Source organism: Clinocottus analis, unplaced genomic scaffold (assembly GCF_023055335.1).
Source record: "Clinocottus analis isolate CAN_PGR_092001 unplaced genomic scaffold, fCliAna1.0.p SCAF_5, whole genome shotgun sequence".
In the NCBI taxonomy this organism is placed as follows: Eukaryota; Metazoa; Chordata; class Actinopteri; order Perciformes; family Cottidae; genus Clinocottus; species Clinocottus analis.
The window spans coordinates 7,862,892-7,887,608 of record NW_027176207.1 but is presented as its reverse complement, the minus strand read 5'-3'; the positions used below and the strand labels follow the sequence as shown (position 1 = coordinate 7,887,608).

Below are 24,717 nucleotides of genomic sequence, written 5' to 3'. Positions count from 1 at the left end.
ACATCCTTGTTATTATCTCAAAATACAGTCTTAAAGTAGACAGCTTGTCTTAACTGTGATTGTAGTTGTTCTAAAAGTTGTCAACAGGTGCATGAATATCTGCATCTGTAGCCTTTTCTGTTATCACTTAGGAGAAGCAAAACATTTGGAGCTGGTCCATCATGAGCCATTGAAATTAGTCATGCAGCCTGCTGACCCACATTTCAGCTGAGGGAAAAGGCAACCAGGAAGTTGTAAAAAAATAAAAATCCATAGGAAGTGGGAAGTACTTGAGGGGGGAAACAAAAAGCCCACAGCTTATTGTTTTGCTTATTAATTTGATGGTCACATTTGTATTTATTTTTCTTTCCTTCCAGATTTAAATGTTTGGTTTATAAACGTACAGACAGGGTCAGACAGGCTAATCTGCTACGTCTTGCATGGAGGAGACACCATTCCCCCTCACCTCCTCCTTCACATGTGATCTGCCTTCTCACTGTCCCTTACTTTTACGAGTTCACACCGGGCTGATCCATCTGGATAAATGAGGACCTTTAATAGATCAAGCTTCTTGGCATGCGTGCACGGGTATTACAGGCAACACTTACGCATGACATTCAGTGGGGTGCTATTATGCATTTAGCACGTGTTAAAGATTACAATCACCCTCCTCCTTCTGGTCACTACAGGTTTCTTTCGGTTGCGTTGCACAGCCGACTGCTTATGCCGTTGCCGCCGTTGGTCGAGTATTGAGCTACCAGCTGACCTACTTTCTCTGCTCTCAGCCACTCGGTCCTGTTTACAAGTCGCTGCCAGCGGAGGATGTGGAGTACAGTGCCTGGAAAAAAAAAAAATAGACGAACTCAGCCCGCAACGGGCAAACACCACGACTTTTTTCTTTATTTCTCTATCTCTTTCTCTCTCTCTTCGTGCGTTGTTGATAAACGAGGACCGCCAAAGCCACAGACCGCTCGCCGGTGATTATTAACAGCACGTTATTAACTTCGGCGTTGTTATACAATGTAGCGCTTTCAGTCAGACGCTGCTGACGTGAGTTTGCGCTCAGTTGCGATGCTGTACTTTTAAATACAATGTCCAGATTCATCAAAGTTGCGCGCGGAGCTTTATTTCAGCTGGAGACCCCTTGTCAAGGTACGTGGGATTTAATTCAAGCTTTCAGCTCCGCGGCTCGAGCGCAACCATAAAGGGTTGTCATATCGCTGTCACCCGCTTCCACTGTCTGTGTGACAATCAAAGTTCACGAGTGGCCTCTTTTTCCAGTGAAGGGAGACGCGGCAGAAAGCGTCGACAGCAGGATTAGCACCCCCTTTTCCAAGATTGTCTGCAAGACCCAGACTGCGTAGGCTGCAGATGTATTTAGTCAAATGCAGGAGTTACAAATACCCGATGCTCTTGAACGCTGCTTGCATGTTTCCAGCTCACTGCCATCAAGTGCCCTGCTTACGAGGTGAAACACAACCTTTTTCTCCCCGTTGTGCCACTGTCGATGGCATTCATGGCAAACACTGAATGGATGCTCGTCGTTGTAAGACGTCAGATAGCAAAAATGTTGAATGTCACAGGAAAATAAATTCTTAATAATTTCTCAGCAGGCTCAGGTTAGGCTAATGTTACCCAATCTGGCAGCTTTGAGTTCACATTACTTTGACATTTTGGGTTTCTAGTTTGCAGTCGACATGGTTTTCGTATAAAGACCTGTGAATGAAGTGTGGCAGAATTACTTATTTACTATGTGTGCAGGGTCATTGAGTACACTCATTGGCCTTCCCGCTGTTTTTCCTTTAGTGTCTAACCAAGATAAGTGTTTCCTGTTTTCTTATCACTTATAACCATAAATCTTAACAGAAAACGGAAACTTAAAAAAAAAAGATTTGAGAAATACGTTCTGACATTATTATATCTAAACTAAGTTCACAACCGTGCATATGCATATATATATAAATATATGACATATTAGCTATATGTGCACAGTGTATGTATGTGTGTGTGTATAAATATATATATAGTGCTAATATGTCAACATAATCGAAAGATACGATTGTGATCACATGTTTTATAGGTTTAGGATATTACTCTCGTTATAAATCTCGTTTATAGATAACTTGTTCTGTATTTTAATATTTAACCATAAAAAATATGTTTTGGGGCAGACCTAGATACATGTCAAACCAAACATTTACAGTGGGACTGCACTCCGCTTGTCCAGGCCCTGTTAATGTTTACCTGACAGCTTGAGCTGTCAGCTCGAAACTAGATGCAGGTGCAGGTGGTCAGGCAATGTAAACTTTCACCCAACCAGACAGTAGCAGTCAGTACCTGGATTAGCAAGTAACCTAAATTAATCTGTCAGCACAAGAGCAGCAAAAACGCTGTGAACCCCGCAGCTGGAATTGTGGTTCGCCCCTTAGAAAGCCGGCCCTCACGAGCAGTCTATTACCTGATTCATTGTCCTGTGTTTGTGTGTGTGTGTGTGTGTGTGTGTGTGTGTGTGTGTGTGCGTGTGTGCGTGTGTGTGTGTGTGTGTGCGAGAGAGAGAGCTGGTGAAACATTAAAAGTAAAAAAGTTAGGGCTGTCCTTAAATTCTTATTATATAATTAAATTTGTAGGCAACTTACACACATTTTGTCGACAAATTGATTAGTTGAACTGAGTTTAGCCTCAAAGACTCACAAAGGCACCACTCTAAACCTTGTGTTTAGTTGTTGTGTAAGATGTGCTCATAACTTTCGTGGAAATAAGTCATTGAGCATAAAAAAAAGTGAAAGAAATCTTTGTTGACTCAACTAAGATTCAACCGAGACGGGGCCGCCCTAGAAATAGTCCTTTCTTTATTGTGGATTTATTGTAGTATTACAGATAGAATATTGTTCTCCATCAATTTTAAAATAATAACTTATGCCTTTATGAATTGTCACTCTTTAATTCATCCTGACTGGAGAGAGACACATTTTGTCAACAAAAATGAAGTATTAGTGATGATGAGCATTTCCTTTATTGTGAGCTTTCAGTAATCGAATCAGGTCTTCGCTCATGTTTAGTTGAACCCTTGATTGGTGTTTGTACAGAATGTATGTGTGTGTCATTGTTTCTTGATATTGATTTGCTAAATAATTTATTAGCCATTAATGGAGCCATTATTTGTAACTTACCCAGTTTGCCTCTTTTGAAAGCAGCACTGTTTTTTACGTTAGGAGTTTGTCAGTCTGAAGTAATGCTTTGCATTTTTATTTATGGTGTCGAAATTACCTGTGGCATTTACATTTTCTGTTTTGAAATATCAATAAATTGGAATTAAAATGTCATAGATGGTAATATTGGCTGGGTTTGAACTTATGATATTTCAGTTGTATTAGCCACCCATACTGACCATTTCAGTTTAGTGATTAAACATTGAGGAGAGGATGAGCTTCATACGGTTTCCATATTGATATATTGTGACAAGGTTTCTGGGAAATCAATGGAGAAACTGAAAACGCCTGTTTTTTTTCTTTGACCTAATCTAATTTTTGGAAAAATTGAGTATGGCCATGAACCGATCCTGGGAATTTTGCAAGTCTTAATTACTATTTAAGAGTTGTAGATTATTATATTATATTCAGATGTAAAGTAGGTTTTCTTATATTGGGCTTACATTCTATATTAAAGATAAACTGCACTGTCGTATGAATTGCCAAGAAAACACATACGCAACAACAACAAAAAAAGTCTTGGAGAATTTTGTGATTGTCTGCTTCATCATTTTGAAACTACTGCAAGATTGTATGGCAGACAATAATGTGCTAGGGTGTCTGTGTAGCCATTCTGTGTGTCAGATGCGAATGTAATGCTCATAGAATGTTGCAGCAGCACTACTTTTGGGCTCAAGCTGACACGCTTGCCGGCCACTCCTCAATCACTGATGTCAAACAGGTATTTTGCCTGTGAAAGTTTTAGGATAATATCTGCTGTCAAGATCCATCATCCATGCCCATGGTCTTCTGCGAGCCATTATTATCGTAAAGCTACCGACGGTATCAAAAAAAAACGTGTGCTCGATAGCTAATCCACCATTACCTCCATAATTACCATTACCTGATCTGAAAGCTGATCTGCAAGCTCTGTACAAGAGGATCTGACAGATAGCATGACAGGACTTCATTACAAGGTGACAGACTGCTCTGTTCAAAGACCAGCATCAGTATAAGGATGAGACGGAGGAAGAAGTCAAATTGAAGAGGGAACAAGGGCTTTTCAGATTGTATCTTCAGCAGCGAACAGGTCTGCTGTCTGAGCACAGCATTAAACAATCTGTGCAGAGAATTTTGAAATCTGCAGTGTGCTAATGCTGTTTGCCCCAGGAAACCTCATAGGTACAGTTAAACTAGATCAACTAAGGGAGAACATTGTATCCCACAACAAGCCATAGGCCGGGGGAGGTGTGAGGCTCAGTTGTTGTGGCAGCGGGGGCTTTTACCTCCATTAAACTTTAAAATGAAACCTACACGCTCTCAAGAAGAAGAAAAAACACTTCCATTCTTACTTTGCGTTTTCTCTTTGGTAATGTGGAATAATAAAGTAATTTATTATTGGAGTAGTAGTCCCTATCCATTTTACAGCCTGTGTATGTACAGAGTGTAGTCATAAACTTGAACTTGAGTGTACAGACGTGTGTCATGAGTTGAGGTCGCTGCTTAAAGGCTTTAAATACTCGAGGGCACAAGTGTAACTAGACTCTGGTGTTCCTGAGCTGTTAACCTTGCAAGGTGTGGTTTGCCCTCAATATGTTAAAAGAATGCAGGCTGATATGTGAGGATTCATTTCACACAGCGTGGGAGCGATGGATAAGTTAAAGCTGCTTCAAGGAATTTTTTGATATCCCAAAAATTGCATATTTTAACTTATCCAGATGTGGAAAATTTTCACAATAGATGAAATGTCATCATTATGAATTAATTTGTTACATGTCGGCCTTTTTTATTTTGCCAACATGAACCTAAGACAAATGTTCAACATTTAGTTTCTGTTTCAACACTTCAGGGACTTTATTGCAGAAAGGATTTTTACGGCTCAACCTGTGACGCTGTAATCTGTCTAAACAGGAGTTTGGTTGTAAGACTCCGATGGAAAGGTGTGTTCCAATTGAACTGGTTTGTTCCTCCTTTAACCAGCTGAGCCTGAAGGTGGGGTGTTTACATTTTCATTTTTTTTGTTTTGATTTTTGACTATAAGCAGGAGACGTGATGTGAAACTGTGTTCAAGACAACGGACACGTTCTGCATTGGTAAAAAAACAATGCTGTCAGTCAAAAGTAAATGTCTATTGCAAATTAGTTGTAGATGAACATAAGTTATTAAAGCGATCCTCCTTGCTTTGTGCCTTCTGTTTGATTTTCTTTTTGATCCATAGCTGTATCCGACCCATTCCATTTGGTGCGTAACAGAGAGAATGTTAATCAACAGATGCACTCGAACGACAGTGTAACGAAGCAACAAAAAATAAATTGTTGCTAAATAATTGAATGTGCCGGCTGGACAGGAATTTAATTTTTTTACTATGAAGCAGCGACATGAATGGTGGAGAGGAGAGAGTTTGTGATATGAAACAGGGGAGCAGATCAGAAATGGTGACGCGACTAGCTTCATGAACAGGAACATATGAGCATAACAAAACCATGAACTGGTCTTAGATTTTACATGATGCAGCGTCATTTAGCTTAACAGTAGCTGCTATTTGTACATCAGCTGGCTGTCACTGGCTTGCTTTGTCATCTTCTCCCGTGTTGCACCACTGGAGAAATGTATTGCGCTGCAATACTTATTTTTCTCTCCCAATAAAACCGTGACATCCTCTCGTCCATTACTTGCTTATCTTTGAGAAGGTTGCAGGGGGGAACTGGAGCTTATCCCAGCCGACATTGATGTGTAAAGGTTGACATAAGTGGTCGAAAGACTAGAATGGAGTGACATAAATGCAAGTGCATTCACCACATTCACAGTTTCAAGTTCATTTATGCTTGGAGGATATTGAAACCTACATCTAAACAATTTGGGTATTTTTTTTTCCCGTGGGGCGCTGGAGCCGATTCCATTGTCAAAGGGCGAAGGCAGGGTACACCCTGGACAAGTGGCCGGTCCATCGTAGGGCAGACACAGAGGGAAACAGCTATTCACGCTCACATTCACACCTACAAGCAATTTAGAGTCTAATTAACCGAAGCTGCATGTCTTTGGACTGTGGGAGGAAGCCCACGCTGACACGCGGAGAACATGCAAACTCCACACAAAAGGACCTGCCAGAAAAATAACCGAACCCCGTCCAGACCCGGATCCGAACCCTGGGCCCTCTTGTGAGGGGTCAGTGCAAGCCACTACACCACCGTGCAGCCCACTTTCTTTAGACTGAGGCTTATAATGTTTTTTGAGTAATTATTCAGAAAAATGGGTCTCGTTTTGTTTTGGAAAAATAGAAAATGAAATAATGTTAGTTTCCCTTGAGGTTTCTTGTGGACATCACTCGGACGAACTAGCAAAAACACTGACGATTGCTGGAATTCACTTTATCAACCAGCTGTCGTAATAACCTGGATATCATTATCATATAATGTCAAATATTTCCAGACCACAAACTAATTTAACTACTAATTTAATCAAGACTAAAAGAAAGTATAGTTTTCCAACGGGAAAGACTACAATTAACAGAAGCAAGGAGTAAAACAGTTGGTCTTTGTCACTGTGCTGATTTCAGACGGTTGATATTTGATGACTGAGATGATGTATATTCTGTCAACCACGTAAAGACTATATGCAGACACTGTATTAATATCTGTAATTGAATACAGCCGTGTGTTGTTTCATTGCAGCTGACCAAGGCTCTCGTGTATGAGTACTTAGTTTGGTTTGTAATAGAGGTCGTTTGCCCCATGTTGTTTAAGCTTGCTTTGTACAAAGGATGTGAAGGAGCTGGCTGTTCTACTCTCTCTTTTTTTATGCTGGGTTATCAAAAGGTTTCTGCCTCAGACATTTTTCTAGGTCAGGGAAGCTCCTTCTGTGCAAAAACACTTCTTTAGTCATGAAGCACTGTAGCCAAGGAGTAGCTGAAGATTGCGAGTACACTTTACATTGTATTATTAATAGTTATTCTGCAGAACACATTAATATATGTCCTTATAGTAAAAAAAAAATGGCAGGACTTTTTCTTGTTTGTGTTTTTTGTTTTTTTTTACAGATGAATAGTGGCTCTTCCTGTCTGCTTACATTGTGAATTTACACAACACCGTTTTTTACCTTCAACAAAATGCCTCTGTTTTCACAGGATTTGGTGTTTCTTGAGTGGACTCGTGGAGGTGGTGGGCAACTGGTCCACGCTAGGCTTTCCCAAAAGAGTGTTCAGACGCGGTCAGCGCGGATGGGACTTCTAAGACTTCAGGAAGGACCTGGTTGGGGAAGGGAGTGAGTATGGACAACCTTTCTGACTTCGGGGGTCCCTGTCCATCCACCCGCAGGGAATGGGAGTGAGTATTAAAACAAATGACCTTCACTTTGTGATCTTTATTGTGTTTCTGCTCCATACACAGTACTTTACATCTACATATATTATATTGTGCAAATAGTTCTTTAACCTTCCAAATGATTCCCAGTTAAGATCAGTGTGCTCGATATAAGCCTAAAATAAATAAATGAGTTAACATTTTAAACGGTTTTCTTTTAGTATAGTAAGAATTAATGGGGACTTGGTTAATTATTAATATCCTCTAAAATACAAAATACATTTTTTTGGTAACACTTTATTATGTATACAGCACCCTTTAACTTGAATTAAAACAACCCAACCAGCCTGGAGCTTCACTCAACAACACACTCTGAACCCGACTTGAACCCGACAAAGAGTCAGGTTCTGGGAGCAGAAGCCTGGAGGCACACCTTGAAAATACTTATCTGTGGCAACTCGCATACTGGCCGGTTAAAGTCTTTTTTGTATGATGCTGTTTACATATACCTCAATGCTTTATGACTTTATGGTTATGTCTGTTGCCATTGATAAACTTGTTACAGTATATTAAAGTCCACACATGCCGTTCTGGCCTCGGATAGTAAGTGTTCACAAGCAGGAATGTGTAAAAAACGATAACACAGGCTGCTGGTTAAGCCCTCCTTCTGCTCTTTGACAGAACAGGTGTCCTCTAAAACATAAAATGTGATTCCACACGTTCAGCCATATTTCTTGTCGCTATCAAATGGTGTGAGCCTGAGTGTGCACACACCAGATATAGAGTAGGACGTTTACATGCCACAGTGACCTGTTAAATGCGGCAGAAAAACAAGGCACTTCAACTGGGTTACCAGGTTATTCGAACAGAGTTATGTGTTAGCGGTGGAAAGTGCTTACAGATACGGGAACATAGTTTGTCTCGGTTACCTTCTTAAATTTGTCTGTTTTGCCGAAGACATTTTGACATTTGTCACAAAAGGTGCGGGTGTAAATGACAAAACAAATGATGGCTGAAGTCCATTTAGCTGCTTCGGTTTCACGGTTTTGGGTTTGTGCATGCTGGTTCACTGTCGCACTGTCACGGCTCACTGAGACACTGTCAGTGTTATCAGTAACGTGTCCTTTTCCTACTGTGACGAGTCAAAACGTCCGCTGTGAAAAAGGCAGATTATGAAAGATTCCACAATGTGTCATGACAACTCATAAATATGCCAAGCTATTATCTGAGGACACTGTGAAATCATCAAACAAACGACATTCACCCTGTGCCTGTCTTTTCCAGCACCAACAGCTGCGTGGACGATTTAATGGACGAAGATGAGAAAGACAAGGCAAAAAGGTGCTCAGTCTTTTTCTTTATGTTTCTATCTCGGACATTTTAACTCCTGTATTTACAACTACACTAAATCAATGTGTAGTTTCGGTCTTTAATACTCAAATAATGGGGATGGAAAACCTCTTTGGTGGTAGTTCATTATTTTAAAGAACCTTGTAGCTTTAATGTCACATAATGGTAAAGAATGAAGGCCTTGATAGTGAAAATCCATCTGATCATTTTAGTTAAAAAATAGAATGAATTCACAACCGATGATCACTTTGATCACCTCTTTGATGTGAAATATGTTTATATATATATATATATATATATATATATATATATATATATATATATATATATATATATATATATATATATATATGTATATGTGTGTGTGTGTGTGTATCCAATATTCCTCCAACTCCTCAGGAAAATATGCTTTAGCTCGCTAACTTTTTTCAGGCTGTTTGCTGTGTAGAAGGTAACGCACAGTGCGTTTGTTTGAGCATTATATCAAAGAGAGACTTTAATAAATCCAAAACAGGGAGATAAAAGAGGCTTAACAGCTGCAGAGTTAGTTCATATTTCTGTGTGGGATCATCACAAGGAGCGACCGCTTTCACACTACAGCAACATATTGATGTTGGCTCAAAGCAAGTTGAAAAGCAACAGCTGATACAGTTAAAAAAACAAATAAACAAATCAAGGTGAAAATGTACATCTTAAATGTATCCGCTTTATTCTGTTCTATATTGCTGTGTGGCTCTCTCTCATTTCTTTCTCTCTCCCCGTTCGACGTCTGTCTGCAAATAAGTGTCTCCCTGCGGTCTTGGCCAGTTTTTCTATGGAAAAGCAATGCTCAGTCTAAACAGGATAAATAAACACAAACTGCAGGCGCTTGATTGGCTGAGCTTCCACCTGCGATTCCACTGATTCATAATTGTTCTCTTGTGTTGACTGCTGTAGGGCTTCTCGTAACAAATCAGAAAAGAAAAGAAGAGACCAATTCAATGTGCTCATCAAGGAGCTATGCACCATGCTGCAGGGTCAAGGCCATCCGCGCAAGATGGACAAGTCCACCATCCTGCAGAGGACTATTGACTTCCTGCAGAAACAGAAGGGTAGGGAAATATATACAGCATGTATTCCCATTTATATTTGACACACTTAATTCATTCCCTCTTTACTTCCAATATTACCCAATGACACACTCAGGCAGTTTGTTACACTCACCTCGGCCTTGTCTTTTTCAGACATCACTGCGCAGAACGAGACGTGTGATGTGAGGCAGGACTGGAAGCCCTCGTTCCTCAGTAATGAGGAGTTCACTCAGCTAATGCTTGAGGTAAAGCTCAGGAGGTTGTGTTTGTGGAACAGCTGAGTCGATTAAGCTCTGGCATTGATGAATAATGTTAATAAAACAAAAAGGGAACCCTCTCCCTTCAACGCCCATGGAGAACTGGGGTTAACTTCCGAAGTGTGGTCGTAGTAGGGGGGGCACTTTGAGGCAAATAGGGAACACAAACCTGTTGTAATGCATGTAACTACCACAGATCATTATGATGACATGTCACAATATAAGAGTGTACTTTTTCATTCGTGCCCTTAAACCTTATGACCTCATCATCAAAGTGCCCAATTTCTCTCTCTTCTACAGGCCCTTGATGGTTTCTTGGTGGCGTTAACTACAGATGGCAACATCATATACGTATCTGACAGCGTGTCTTCACTCATCGGCCATTTACCGGTAAGTGAAGAGGCTGAAATAGGTGACTCCTATTCTCTTCCTAACACAGCATTGTTTTTGTTGTTCTGTTTTTATTTTATAAGAATGTATAAGTAAAAATGCTACTTGATTAGAAGAAGACAAGTTCACCGATGTTTTATTTGGCCGATATTTGACCTGCACTGATATATTTATGACTACAATTCATCTGATCTGATCAAGACATGTTGGAAGTTGATGTTCCTTCAACACAATTACAAGAAATAGTTTGAATACCACGTCCAGATTTAAGTTTGTGGCTCTTAACATCTTTCCGGTAATGAATGAATGAAAATTAATAATATAAATTACTGTATGCGGCATTTCAAAGCTGCCATAAGCTCTGAGTGTATCTGGAACTACTTTAAAATGCTTAAAGTTCATCTATCCTTTTGCACTAGTCAGATATGGTGGACCAAAATATCTTGAATTTCCTCCCGGAGCGGGAACACGGGGAGGTGTATAAGCTGCTATCATCCCACATGCTGATGACGGACCCCATTGCTGCTGACTTCCTTGACAGTGAGTGTCCTACCGGGTGTCGTCTGCACACACGTCTGGCTCGAACACCACGTTGTGTCTGGTTGTCGCCCACATCAGGAGGAGTAAAGTTCAGTTTGTGAGAGAAACGTATAGTCAGCGTTACCATTATTCATTTTCAGCTCAAAGAGGCTTTTATCTTTAATACAAACTATACCTGACTTGACGAGTTCTTTACCAAGTTCAAACTTTCTATATTTAAAGCAGGTTGCCGAATTGGTGTCCAAAGTTTATTGGATTGATGATTAGTGTGGATCTATGATTAGCCCTTTCACTAATAATAGGAGCTAGCTTAGTATCATAGTTAAGACTTTAAATCACTGTTATGTTAGCACAGTAATCCAAAGCAGTGTAGTATATGGGGCTCAAGACACTGACCTTAATCCTGTGTTACTATTGGGCTTTACTGAGAAAGAGCGATGGTGAGGAGCTAGTGTCTCGGCCTATACTTAGAAGCCTAAATAGCAAACTGTCACAGAGCCATGTCTGGAGCGATCGCCTTCTCTTTGGCACATTTCAGAAGAGACATTCGTCTTTTTTCTTTCTTGCATCAAAATGATTGCCTAACTTTTTAAAAATTCTGCTAATATTGTATTAATTCACCTAAAAGGCATCTATCTTCAAGTCGTCAATTCCACTGAAAACTATTTTGATTTTTGAGTCTTTGTGGAACCCCCCCCCCCCTCCTCTCCCCCTCACCACCACCTGTAACTGCTTGCAAATGATGCACACTTCCATCCTAAATAAAGTCGAGGTCAAGCCTTTGATCGGTCCAGTCACATTGGAAAACGACTGAAGCTTCAAGTTAATAAACATAAATATACTTATTTGACTCTGCCAATTTATGGACACAATGTATTGTTGAATATTAAAATATTACATAAGCGCTATGCCATAACCCTTTGTTGTTTAAGTACTTGTTAGCGGACATTATCTTTTGTGAGATTTGTTGAAGTATTGTGAATACAAGGCTTCATAGAAATCACTTTTCAGATTTTTCTCTCCATAATGCAGACCAGGAAATACTGTGCTGTTCGTGTCACACAAAACACACAGACATGATCATGACGCTCCTCATTAAGAGATACTCTGTTATAAAGATGCTGGATTATGAATAGGTTTTTAAGGTTGAAAATACAATCTTCTGTTTTTCAGGCGAGGCCCATATTGAATTTTGCTGTCATCTAGCCAGAGGTAACATTGACCCAAAGGAACCGCCTGTATACGAGTACGTCAAGTTTGTGGGCAATTTCAAGTTTCATAACAATGGTAAGGGAGTTTATGTTCTACTTGTTATAAAGACTTCAGTAAAATCTGTAACTTTAATGCATTTAAAGTTCATAAATGCTCTTAATCTGCTTTTGCTTAAAGTTACTGTGAGGAACTTTCAACTAGTTAGGAAAGTCTTGACTTAATACTTATGACTATATGACCTACATAAGTAAAGGAGACCATTGGTGAGGAGATTGGCTATTTCTATGAGTTATTCCTAATGCTTTTATCGATGCCACTGGGTCGGATTCCACCACAAAGTCGCGCAGGTTTACCAGAAACCGTCCTGCAGCCAGTGCTCCAGCAGGAGGTGGAAAGCTGCCCGCCAAGCAGCAGTGTTTCCTCCTCCTCCGGCCAGGAACAGAGCTTCGCCACACTGCTCTGCCAGTCCCCTCTGGAAGCCAACAACAACACCACGCTGCTTAAGGCCAAGGCTGTATTGCTGGAATCAGTGGGATAAACAAAAGCACAGGGGAACCAAAACCAGGACCGCGCAGGGCAGACGGCAAGACCCTGCTGCAACAAAATGAGAGGTTTTCTTAATAGACGCCGGTGTTTGGAAACACAATTGCTTTTGTCCACAGGGACCGCCAATATCAACACAAAGTTAAAGTTCCTTGTAGTAGCTTTAACCAACTCAACGGAAAAAGATATAAAAGAAGGTTCTTTTTCATGGGATAGAATTAAGATGGATGTCACATCTCACTTTACTCCCCATGTATCTTGTCTTCTTTCACATAGTGCCTACATCTTGTAACGGGCTCGATTTGACTCTGCCAAGAAGCCTTCAGTCATCTCTGGAGGAGCAAGTCTGCCTCATTGCTACTGTACGATTAGTCACTCCACAGTTTGTAAAGGTAAAACCAGTCCGGATGTTAAAATCTTGTGTCTTTTTTTCTCAGAATGTGTGTCATTACATTTAAAAATAAATAAAACAGGTGGTGGGATTTTGTGTGAGGGATCATTCATTTTAGTCCGTGCAAACTCTCACTATCTGGAGATTTCTTGTTGCACAATGTGTACATTCCAACTGATTACATCTGATCCCAGAGGTGCTCTCTGAGCTCAAATTTGGACACGACTTATTGAAGTAAATCAAACTCCTGTAACCTTTCTGAGATCGTGGTAATGTCACATATCACAGTAACAGTTAAATATCCGTTCTAAAACATGCTAATAAGGCAAGTTTGGCAGGTGTTTTTATTGTTGCTTTTTTGCTCACATTTTTCTGCCTTACATGAGAAAAAGGCATCAGAAAAACCAGATCTGTTGGACAGGCTTCAGCTCTCCCCCAGTACGTATTCCAAAATGTAAAAGACACTGATTGCACTGATTTTCCAGATGGAGAGACGGTAGCCGTGTAGTCTGCGCCATATGACATATAGATACATTTTTCCCTCGAACAAATCTACTGCAAATACCGGTTTTAATCTGCAGTTATTTTAACTCTCCACTTGATGTATTGTTGAGTGCTATTTTACTCCCACAGACAACTTTCAAACACATATGATTGAATGTAAATAATTGTCAGGCACTAAAGTTAACTGCTTGACCTTAGAGCAGCAACATACTGTGCATTTTGAGATATATTTCATATTACAAACATTAAATACCAACATAGCTGTAGGAATTAAACTTCTCATTTAAAAATGGTTAAATCCCCTCTAAATTTCAACGGACTACATTGTATTTGGGAAAATGTGTTTAGCTGTATGAACAAAGTGCACGATTTGAAGACAGGACCTGATGTATAACTTCTTTTTACTCACATTAGAGTAGCTGAATCTAGCAGATGAGATTCAAATCTCCCAGTAACCTCGGCAAAAATAAAATAATATAAGACAGCTAATTCCTTGTATTGCAGTGAAATCCCAAGAGTGACTTTCTCGCGCTGTTATTTTTGTTTAGGATTTGTGTAATGTGGAAGATCCCTGCGATGAATTCACATCCAGACACAGCCTTGAATGGAAGTTCCTGTTTTTAGATCACAGGTAAACAATTTACCAGATTTATCAGTGTTGCTTTTTTGTTCTCGCAAGAATTGGTCTTCCTTGTATGTTTATCATCTCCTTTTGGTGTTCTAGAGCGTCACCGATTATTGGATATTTACCCTTCGAGGTTCTTGGAACTTCTGGCTACGATTACTATCATGTGGATGACTTGGAGCTTATAGCTCAGTGTCACAAGCAGCGTGAGTAACTGTCGCCTCTCGTTTTTCAATCGCCGTCACCACCACCGCGTCCACGAATGCATCTCAGAAAATATGTGGACCAGGTTTACATTCTGTTTTTCCTTTCCTCAGTAATGCAGTTTGGAAAAGGTAAATCCTGCTACTATCGCTTCCTGACCAAAGGTCAGCAGTGGATTTGGTTGCAGACGCACTACTACATCACTTATCACCAGTGGAACTCCAAGCCTGAGTTCATTGTCTGCACTCACACTGTCGTCAGGTAAGTCTTTGCACCCTGTGCTCTAATGTCTGCAGAGGGAGAGATGTGTGCACTTTCTAATGTATTGTCCTGAGATTATGGACGCGCAAGGTCTTGGTCATCTTCAAATACTGTTTAGAGTCATGTTAAATTAGATATACACTCACACATATTCTCTCCATATGCTGTTTTGTCAGTTATGCTGAGGTGCGAGCTGAGAGGAGGAGAGCGGTCGGCTTTGAGGAGCTGTCTCCACCTGAGAACGCTCCCTCTTCAGTGAAGGTGAGCGTTATGTTCCCTTCTACATCCAGTGTGGGGGCATTTTCACAGTCAGTGTTTATTTCAGCTTCAGATCAGACCCTCTGTGTTGATCATCGCTCTGTGTCCCAGGCTCAGGAGCTGTACTTGGACATCTGCTCCACACTGGACCCTCCGCGGGACCGAAACAGCGGCGCACGTTCGGTATCCTCCCACAGCTCCCGGAAGTCCTCCCACACGGCCATGTCGGACTCTGCATGTGAGTCATCCTCTGCTCTCTAAAGTGCTCACTCACTCAACAGCAGGTTAATATATGCAGAAATCCAGCCGCCATCAATAGCTGGTGTAACAAAGCACTAGAAGTAAAAAAAAACCACTACCTGTATATATGTGGATGACGCTGCACCTATGGTGACATGTTTCCAAGGCTTACTTTAGCATGCCTTGTTCGTTTGAGCCTCCATTCTCTCTGACTTCAGCTGCTCTTCCACCCACTGTCTAAAACTTTTCACTTCCATCTGCATGTTTATGACCAATACACAGCAGCCGTGCAGACTAATTACAGTTGCTTTTCATAAACATAGCTGCTGCTGCTGCTGTCTTCCCACACATAAAAAAGCTTTCACTATTTACAAAGACATATTCATAAAACTGTATGTCAGAGAAATAGCCAAATAGTTTCTCTCAGCTTATTCATTTTGCGTCGGCTACGATGAAAAAGCACCCGCTGAATGCATCCCAGTTGGTGGGTTAAAGGCAGAGGCAGAATGAGGGGGCAATCTGGCGGTATTGTTATAAAACCAGCCAGGAAATGCATTTTAACTCAGAGGCGATAGTTGCTCTGCTTACGAAAAATTGACAATTCATTACAGTGTTATTAATACACTAATGTCAATTATAATCACATGATTATTTGTTATTCCTACAATAGAGACCTCATGTTTTTTGATACATTGTAAGTACATATTCACAATACAGAGCCCACTCTTTAAACAAGGAAGATTATTGCATACAAGCAAATATTTAATGAAGCTGTTCTTTCCCGGAGGAGCACAGCGCCGAAAGATTTATAATAAACTGTATCCCACTCATGAAATGAGCAGAACTTGTATCGAGCCTTTATTGGCTGTTGGTGATGACCTAACTAAACACATCCTCAGTCTACTATTATCTCAGTGTATTTAGAGGTGACCTGTCTGTCTTGCAGCAGCTAATTCCTACACAGAAGCCTGCACGCCATCATGGCAGTCTGCTTCCATTGGGACCGAGAAGACATCTGCCAGACTCCAACCTAGTAGTTCAAAGGTCAGTTCACAAGGTTTACCTGTCTCGGTCTGTCTTTCTTTTGACAAGTTGACGCAACATCATGTCACAGATTGCAAAGATGTATTGTAAAACTTTGTCATTTTCCTTGTAGAATTTGCCACAAAGACAAAATTCCTTTGACCTCGCTCCCCAACTGAGCCTTTCCCGTTCTCCCACCTGCAGCAAGCGCTCCGCAATGGTTAGTGCTTAGACTTCTTCTCCTGCCTGTTGCCTTCCTCTCCACTGTTTGTGTACAATGTCTTATTGCTATGACGGGTGCTGCTTTGTGTTCATTTCATCTGTTGCTTGTGCCTTAAAGCCATATGTGTTCCAATGTGTACCAATTTCAGGTGTGAGAATCACAAGAATAAGCCATAACAAAAAAGTACAAATCCTGTCTTTTGGATCATGTCTTTGCAGCAGCAGCCAATACATCAGCAGCAGCAGCAGCATCAGCAGCCGCAGCAGCAACCGCAGCCGCAGCAGCAGCAGCAGCAGCAGCAGCAGCAGCAGCAGCAGCAGCAGCAGCAGCAGCAGCAGTCGACGGCGGCGGCCATGTATCAGGTGCAGCAGCCGCAGCTCTGTGTAATGAACCAGCTGAAGGAGCAGCTGGAGGAGAGGACGCGCATTCTGCAAGCTGACATTAAGACGCAGCAGCAGGAGCTGCACGACATTAAAGAGAAGCTTCACCTCGCTAATCTCCAGGTAACACTTAATCTAGACATAAAAAAAAAAGTTTGGCATGTAAGTATGAGTTGTTAAGGAAATCCAACGTTGTATTGTTAGCTTACATTACCTAACCTCTCAGAGTGGTGGTGGAAGGGCCCCACCAAGAGGCCGGCACAAACCAGCTCAGTCCAAGTACTCTAACCACTACATGAACCCCAGATAAGCCCACAGAAGAGACTGGCACTGTCTAGTAAAGACAAACTGTCACACGGCATTGCCTGCTGGATGAGGAGGCAACATGAGAGGAGCTGGGATTTGAAACACAAATGTACATTTTTGTGCAACCGATTAATAGTTAGCCAATCAGAATTAAACCGTCATCGACTGTCCTTTCCTTATTGTTTGCCAATGTAAGCTCACCTAAATATGAATGAATCTAAAGAATTACAGGCACACTGCTGTGGTTTTAAACACTGAATAAAAATAACTAGTGTGTCTTCTTTTAGTGATAAACAAGAATTTTTTCAAAAAACTTTCAATTCAAATTAAATCGAAACCTTTTCTTAAGTAAATGAAGGATAGATCAATATGTCTGTTTATGTGTGTGTAAGATGTTATTACAGCAACCTATCCAAAATTACTTTGGCCAAGCACAGCAGCAGCAACAGCAGCAGCAGCAGCAGCAGCAACAGCCCCAGCAGCAGCAGCAGCAGCAGCAGCAGCAGCAGCAGCAGCAGCAGCAGCAGCAGCAGCAGCAGCAGCAGCAGCAGCAGCAGGGATCAGGGAGGGCGGCCCAGCAGAGCCAGGCAGGGTTGACCAGGCAGCACTCGGGCCACTCTAAAGCACTGTCCTGCGGGGCCCACAATTCATCCCCTCACCTGAGGAAGAACAGCTCACCCTCAACACAGGTACAGAGCTGCACCAGTGAAACATACAAATGTGAAACAACTGTTCTTTGGAAACATATCCTGTAGTGTTTGTTAGGAGGATAAATATTGAATCAAATGAACTTTTAGTCATTAGCAGCTGACGACCGGTAGCCTACTTCAGCGCTCACGACACCACAGGAGGCAGGTTATGGATTTAGCCGTTAATGTCAGTCTGTTATTTAAAGATATAACATCACAACGGGCGGCATTCAGTATGACAGCCATATGCTGCTCGCAGTTGGTGTTTGTGTGCACTGTAGTAAAAAGAAACAGAAGCCTGATGATTCAGGTGCTGTTTTTGTTTCTTTTGCCTACTTGTACTGTATTTTCATCCAAGAAGGAAGTATCTGTGTATTAAATATTAGCTTCATGTTCAGTTTTTACATGCTGTGTGCGTTTCCTTCGTTTCAGAGGATTGCACGGAGCGGGCAGGCGCAGTCGGTGAGTGTGCCCGTGCAGACGAACACAAGCCTGACGATGCCCTTCTACAGCAACCCCATGATGTTCTCTCAGACCAGCACGAGGTCTCTGCAGGATGCCAACCAAAGACACACAGACGGCGAGTTCAATCAAGATGGACAATTACGGTGAGAGACTATATGATGTTTCACATCATGAAATGTGAAATCCAGCCACTTCAAACCGCAGATGACATTGGCAGTAAGGCATACATTATTTGAAATGACTAGTATGCCATCAGCTTTATGAATAGCAGATGCAGATAGCAGGGAAAACATCTTTCTTCAACTGGTTATCACCTTGTTTTTTAGTGTTGTATTCCCTTGATATTCATTTTAAGAGGCAAATGTTCTCTGAAACCTTGCTTTGAGTGTTCTTTCAGTGACCGGTTTTATTTCCTGCAGCATGCTCCTCAACCAGCCGATGCAGACGCTGGTTCCCAATAGCAGTGTCACCTCACAGCCTTCCCAGTGCAACATGGGCATCTCCCAAACCATGTGAGAAGTGTTTAATTCCACTGCACACACACACCTTTCCGTTTGCACGGTGCTATTTCATATTGTGCCTAAGTTCGTCGTTGTGCCCTCCAAACAGATACACCTTGGAGCAGCAGATCATCGCCCCGTCGTTCGCCATGCAACAGGTCAACTGCAACGCCGTCCTCGTTCCCTCCCCGGGGATCTTCACGTCCCCCATAATGATCCCACACAACAGTTTCATCGCAAACCAGTCCCCGTCGGCCTATCAGACTCAGCCTCTGGCTTCTCCTCACGCGCTGCAGTTGCAGCAGCCGCAGCAGTTCTTTCAGGTACGACGTCCGCCGGCTGCGTACTGATGACGTGCGTCCGTCCCTTTGTGTGAAGTGTTGTCCATTCGACTTCTCGGCTTTTGACTACAAGTAATGTGTCATGGCTAGTTGCATAATGCAGCTCTGTTTGATTACCAATGGGTGTTTTTTCACTGATTTATGATGATTTCAGGCATTACACTGCACCTAAATCCTTGGTTACCACAGCAACAAGCTACTGTGTAAATCTGTCAGAGATCCGTGTTGTTTTCAATCACTCTAAAACCTCGGCTTTGCAGCAAAGCTCTGAAATTCATTAGGCCACATAAATCATTTTCTCCAGACTTGGTTGTCACGCACAAGTCACAAGTTCCATACCCAAGATTTGATATCATACTTTTCTTGTGAGAGTTGAATCAGACACATTCCTCTTGTGTGCGTTCATGGATCATAGAGGACCGTGTCATCACCTCTCTGCATCGGGACTTTAATTCATTCTCTCTCCAAAAAGTGCGCTATTTTTCCACTCGCAGTTGCCTTCACTTCTTCCTGCATTATAACAAAACTACAGCTAGTTAAACGTCATTAAAACCTGCTCTGCTGATGTGTGAGGGGAAAATGTTACGGCGCTGCTGGGGCTCTTGAGCAGCCGCTGGGCTGCTGCCGGTTATTTGGTGACAGGTGTATCTGTTTATTGAGTAATAACTCTTGGAGGACACAGAGTTGGTGTTAGGGTCCTAGGTTTGTGCTTCGTCTGGTTCCTGTTGGATTTTAAAAAGTTCCCTCTCTCGTGTCATGTCTGGGTTTACTTCCTTTCTTACTGTTGTCCCGCCTTTGTGATTATTAGCCCTGCCCTGATTTGTTCCACCTGCATCTCATCACCACGCTGACCTTGTGTATTTAATCTGCGTGAGCGCTGCCCTTCAACGTCAGGTCCAGCGCCGTCGCTCCCATAAGGCGTAATGCGCGCTGGGGCACCAAAAAATATGCAACAAAAAATCATCAGGGTTATAATAATTATAATGCCCATAATGCTGCTCGTCATTGAGGCCGCTGCGTCCGTGCAGACGCTGCTGCATTTCCAGCTCATTCCCTTTTCACAGCCCATTAAAACATTGTCGTCTGAAAACTAACGGCATGTTGCCGACTCTGGTCTCCATTTGTCCCTCGATGTTTTCAGCAGCGTTGCCGCTACGCTTCAACCACGGCTTGTTGTTTGAGTTTTAAGGCGGCAGTGATAAACTGACGAGTAGCGTGCTCCTGGTCGGGTCAAACCATCCTGATATGGGGGAGACTCTGGATTTTTAGCATAATTAAATTAATATAAAAACTCAGTTTATGAACTTACACTTATGTTTTAATGAATATTTATTACATAACTATTTTTAAAGGATTTTTGTATGAATGCTAATTTTAAATAGATTTTTTTTTTAAATCTCACGTACCCCTTGGAGTACCTTTACGTACCCCTAGGGGTACGCGTACCTCCATTTGAGAACCACAGGTGTAGACACTGCTTATTAATAAACGGGCAACAGTTTAAGAAAGACTGATGTTTTCTTTTGTGTCTCCAGATGGCTCAAGGACTTGTGCACGGTGGATCTACTCCCACCTTCTTACACACCACTAATGTCCCACAGCAAAGCACTGTGGGATACATCCAGCAGCAACTGCCGCAGGCGCAACAGCAACAAAGACAATACCAACATTCCCAAAACCAGACTGGCAGTGTTTCAGACTTTCGAAATATGCTGACTCAGTAGCGCGTTGGGCCTGGGCTTGAGCGCTGAGATATCCCACTGTGCCGTCGCCGTGTCGGCGGCAGCGTGTTGTGGCATTTCGAAGTGAACCTCGACATCAAGTTCTGCCGAGGAGCTGCCTAAAAGTGGAAGGCGGTTGAGTACGTCACCGGAGAGAAAACCATAAGCAGAGGCTGCAGGACCGGAACGTCGTCTGCAGGATCCGAGGAGAGTCTGAGGGGCTCAGCCTCCATCACCCTGTCGTCAGTCAGTGAAACTGCTGCAACACGTGGATTACCAAAGCTCTCAATAGGATGCCACTTTCACATGTGGCAGTGTTTCATTTGGGAGCATTTCCTTCTCAGTGTGTTTGCACTTGGGTCCCGCCCCCTACCAAAAGGTAGAATATTTACTTTTGCACCTGAATTAATATTCTATTGTCCTCACTGATTACAGCTCGACACCCGTCCCCAGCGACAATAATCAGGCCTGTTCAGATGCTTAGCTCCAGTATAAATGGTTCATCTCATAAAAGGGATTTGGCGTTGATGTTTATTACAGCTGGCAGACATCCAGCGCCGCTCCCATTCTGTCAAAAAAAAACATAATTTACTTGCAGCTACGATGGCGGCACGTGACAAGAGAAGGACTTTATTGTGAAAACGAGTGGCGGGGAGATGTTGTCCCTGAGATCAGGTCGAGTAAGCATTGTATGCAACACGACGCTAAACTGGTGGCTGGGGGGAATATTCTCCAACTGTTAGAAAGGTCTATCTAGATTTTTAAAGCCTCAATCTGGGACTGCAGGAGGGATGCTGCTGCAACTGTCGCACCACTTTCCACTGAGAAAGGACAACAAAGTCCTGATTTCAGGTGCTTCTGATGCGCTCTGAGTCCTTAAACAAGCTACCAGAGGGGGGGGAGAAATTTGTGCCTTTCACCGTGGTCCGTCCACGGTGCGGTTTGACAGTTGTCTGATTACGGCTTTAAAAATCCAGCTCAGGTCCATTTGGAATACAAAGTTATATTTTCTACGGATATAATTTTTAGTTTTCCGCATCAAATTCAAACAAATGACATCTAGATTTGTATTGGATTTATTACAAATATATATGTCGGGTGCTTTTTCGCAACCGTTTCATCAGTAAGTCCAATCTATGTTTGAACACTTAATATATTGAAGGTAGCTAATAAGATTAATTTATCCATTTACGGAAACCCCAAATCACTTCATGCTATTTATACATACAGTACATATTTGAAACAATATACGGGATTAAGAAACTTGTTTTTTACTGAAAGGTTTGAATTGATGTGCTCTTTCAGACATTGAAAGGTCATGTCTTGTCTTACTATATACACATATACATATATATACATATACACACACACACACACAAACTGAACAGTATTTTTTTTGGTTCATTCCACCATCTGAGAAGTCACTAAGTGTACACTCTAATCATGACCAAATGAGCTCATTTACAAGGAAACACACCACTTCCTGCTGTGAATGTGATATTGTCGTAAAAACAGAAATACTGCGAGATTTTAGTTTCTCTGAAAGCTCTCATGTATCATTGTTTGGAATATCACAACAAAAACACTATATTTTTAGGTGTCTGTCTGGAGGTTGCTCATAGCAGTTCTGTTTGTATTCCAAGATGTTACAATCTTCTCTTACTGTGCTTTTTGAACTTTGAGTTCATCAGATGTTGAGAGATTCTCTGATGAAGCTTCTTGTAACTGCCATGATTGGATTCTTGTTCCAACCTGACAACCTGCATACTGAACGGAAAACAGAACAGAGACTGACTTCATAGATCGAATTTCAAAATCTATCTTTTAAATATGTTCCTGGATCACACACTTGTTTCTAGCTCAGCAGGAAAAACTCACTTTATTATGACTCATTGTCTCCTGAACGTCTCACTGCAGAACTTGTGCTCCTCTTTATAAGAAGCTCATGCTCAGTAGGACCGTTTGGTCTGGGTTATCCCCATGAGAGCCCTTTTTAGGACCGATGCTGTTCAGAGTGGACGACAAGAATGCTTAACATGTACGTTCAGTGCCGTTCACACTTTATGTGCAATGTCAATATGAAAAAGAAGAATGTTAATTTATAATGTTTTAAATGTTTCACCACCGATGTACGATGTATATAGAGGTGTATAATAAGCCATTGTACCATGTAAATTATATGGAAGTATTTTTTTAATGAAAATGTTATAACATTCCTCCAACCGTTTATCGGTAGTATCTTTTTTTTTTTTTTTTAAGAGATCAGTTGTGTCCAGCAGGAATGTGGTGCGGAGACATAATTAAACACCGAAACTCTGGAGTCAAAGGTCATATGTTCACCTTGATTATGAATTAAATGACTACTCTGAATGCTAGATCAAGCAGAATGTCTCCAACGGGGAATTTTCCTTTTTTTGTAGTTAAAAGGGTTTCAGTGGTTTAACGTTTAAGAAAAAGTGCAATTGTTCATCAAGATTTGTTTCAGATGGTTGAGGGACGTCTCCGTCTCTTTATGCATTTCTATACATTCACCTGTAGTATAGCAACCGTTTAGCAAGTGAAGTGTAGATCAGCCAGCAACTCAGAGGTGCCATAAATGACTACATGTTTTACTCTCCCCTCTTTTCTCAATTTAATTAAAATCACGGAAAGACAGCTAAAGATATTTTGGGGATTTCTTTTTACCATTTTCCACCGGTCAGTCCGTCGCCGTAAAACCTCCCCTTGAGGTTGTTTTTTATTTAAACGCATCAGTCCGAGTTCTGTCCAAGTTTGTCTCCAAAACAACGGGTATCATGCAATTGTTTGCCTTGCAAAGGTGTTCCAGGAAAAGACTGTTGAGATGGTTTATGCATTCTGCTCCAGGTGTGGATTAAGCCCGAAATTATTTTTCCTTTGGACGAGTCACCCAGTCTCCACATGTTTAGATGCAGGATGATTTTTCAAATGTGTACTGTTTTACACACATTATTGTAAATAATCCATCCGCTCTGTCAGAACGGTTTGTCTTGTAGTTCCTAACAGTATTTGCAGCACCTTTTTATTTAATTTTTTTTATCCAACTTTCTGAGTGCTTTCCTTCTTCATGGGGTTTTTTTATTGAGTGTTATTGTTTTTGAAGGCATGTGATTCACATTTAACTTTTCTGGGTTTGTAAAACAGCGACTGACACATGTAAGCGTGGAGAGTCCGATCAACACTTTCTGTGCGACATTTGCCAGGACACGAACAAAACAAACCTGTTGCACAGACATTTCTGCAGTTTTAGTGCAGAAACAAACATTGAATATATTGTATAATAGAATGTAAAAAAATAAAAATAAAGTTGAGACTATATATAGTTGTTTATTTTATATGTCTAATAGATTATATATGTATGTTAAATGATTTTAAAATTAAAGTAATTTTGTAAGATAATGAAGTGTCTTATTAGAGGAGGTGAAGCTTTTCTTTCCGTTGGTGTTGCACAGTCACTTGTACGACTTGTTTTCTTTCTGTATTCACCATCAACATAAGCTTTAAAAATATCATTAACATTGTTTTAAAAATAAATTAACAAATTAAGTTTACATTCTAGAATATCTTGAGATTAATGATGTATAGAGAATTATTTATAAATCAACCTGGATATTGTGAAATAAATATTTTTAAACATATGTATTGGTATTCTGAGCAAAATGTTTACAGAGAGTTATTTATGTACAGGACTGTTTCTCAAATGTGTGTTCTCAGTGCAAAAAGCCTTATTATCTTTATAGT

At 41.2% G+C, this 24,717-nt stretch overlaps 1 protein-coding gene across 1 annotated transcript; it reads left to right on the top strand.

Annotated features, from left to right (window-relative positions):
• Window positions 1-733: 733 nt before the first annotated feature.
• npas2 (neuronal PAS domain protein 2) lies at window positions 734-24,545 on the top strand. The gene is made up of 23 exons (XM_068600515.1): window positions 734-1,131; window positions 7,291-7,489; window positions 8,750-8,806; window positions 9,752-9,906; window positions 10,039-10,130; window positions 10,443-10,532; window positions 10,952-11,072; window positions 12,246-12,359; window positions 13,104-13,219; window positions 14,271-14,353; window positions 14,447-14,553; window positions 14,665-14,812; window positions 14,989-15,073; window positions 15,182-15,308; window positions 16,257-16,354; window positions 16,467-16,553; window positions 16,775-17,059; window positions 17,635-17,673; window positions 17,749-17,931; window positions 18,364-18,539; window positions 18,816-18,908; window positions 19,006-19,219; window positions 20,773-24,545. Exons 2-23 carry the CDS (start codon window positions 7,434-7,436, stop codon window positions 20,959-20,961), a joined length of 2,715 nt encoding a protein of 904 aa, XP_068456616.1. The 5' UTR covers window positions 734-1,131; window positions 7,291-7,433; the 3' UTR covers window positions 20,962-24,545.
• Window positions 24,546-24,717: the final 172 nt, after the last annotated feature.

What these genes read in the sequence shown, in the direction of transcription:
- npas2 (XM_068600515.1), top strand. Translation starts at nt 7,434, where the DNA reads ATGGACAACCTTTCTGACTTCGGGGGTCCCTGTCCATCCACCCGCAGG. An exon ending in TCCAACCTAGTAGTTCAAAG is followed by an intron (nt 16,355 to 16,466) that starts GTCAGTTCACAA and finishes TTTTCCTTGTAG; the next exon opens with AATTTGCCACAAAGACAAAA. An exon ending in GCAGCAAGCGCTCCGCAATG is followed by an intron (nt 16,554 to 16,774) that starts GTTAGTGCTTAG and finishes ATGTCTTTGCAG; the next exon opens with CAGCAGCCAATACATCAGCA.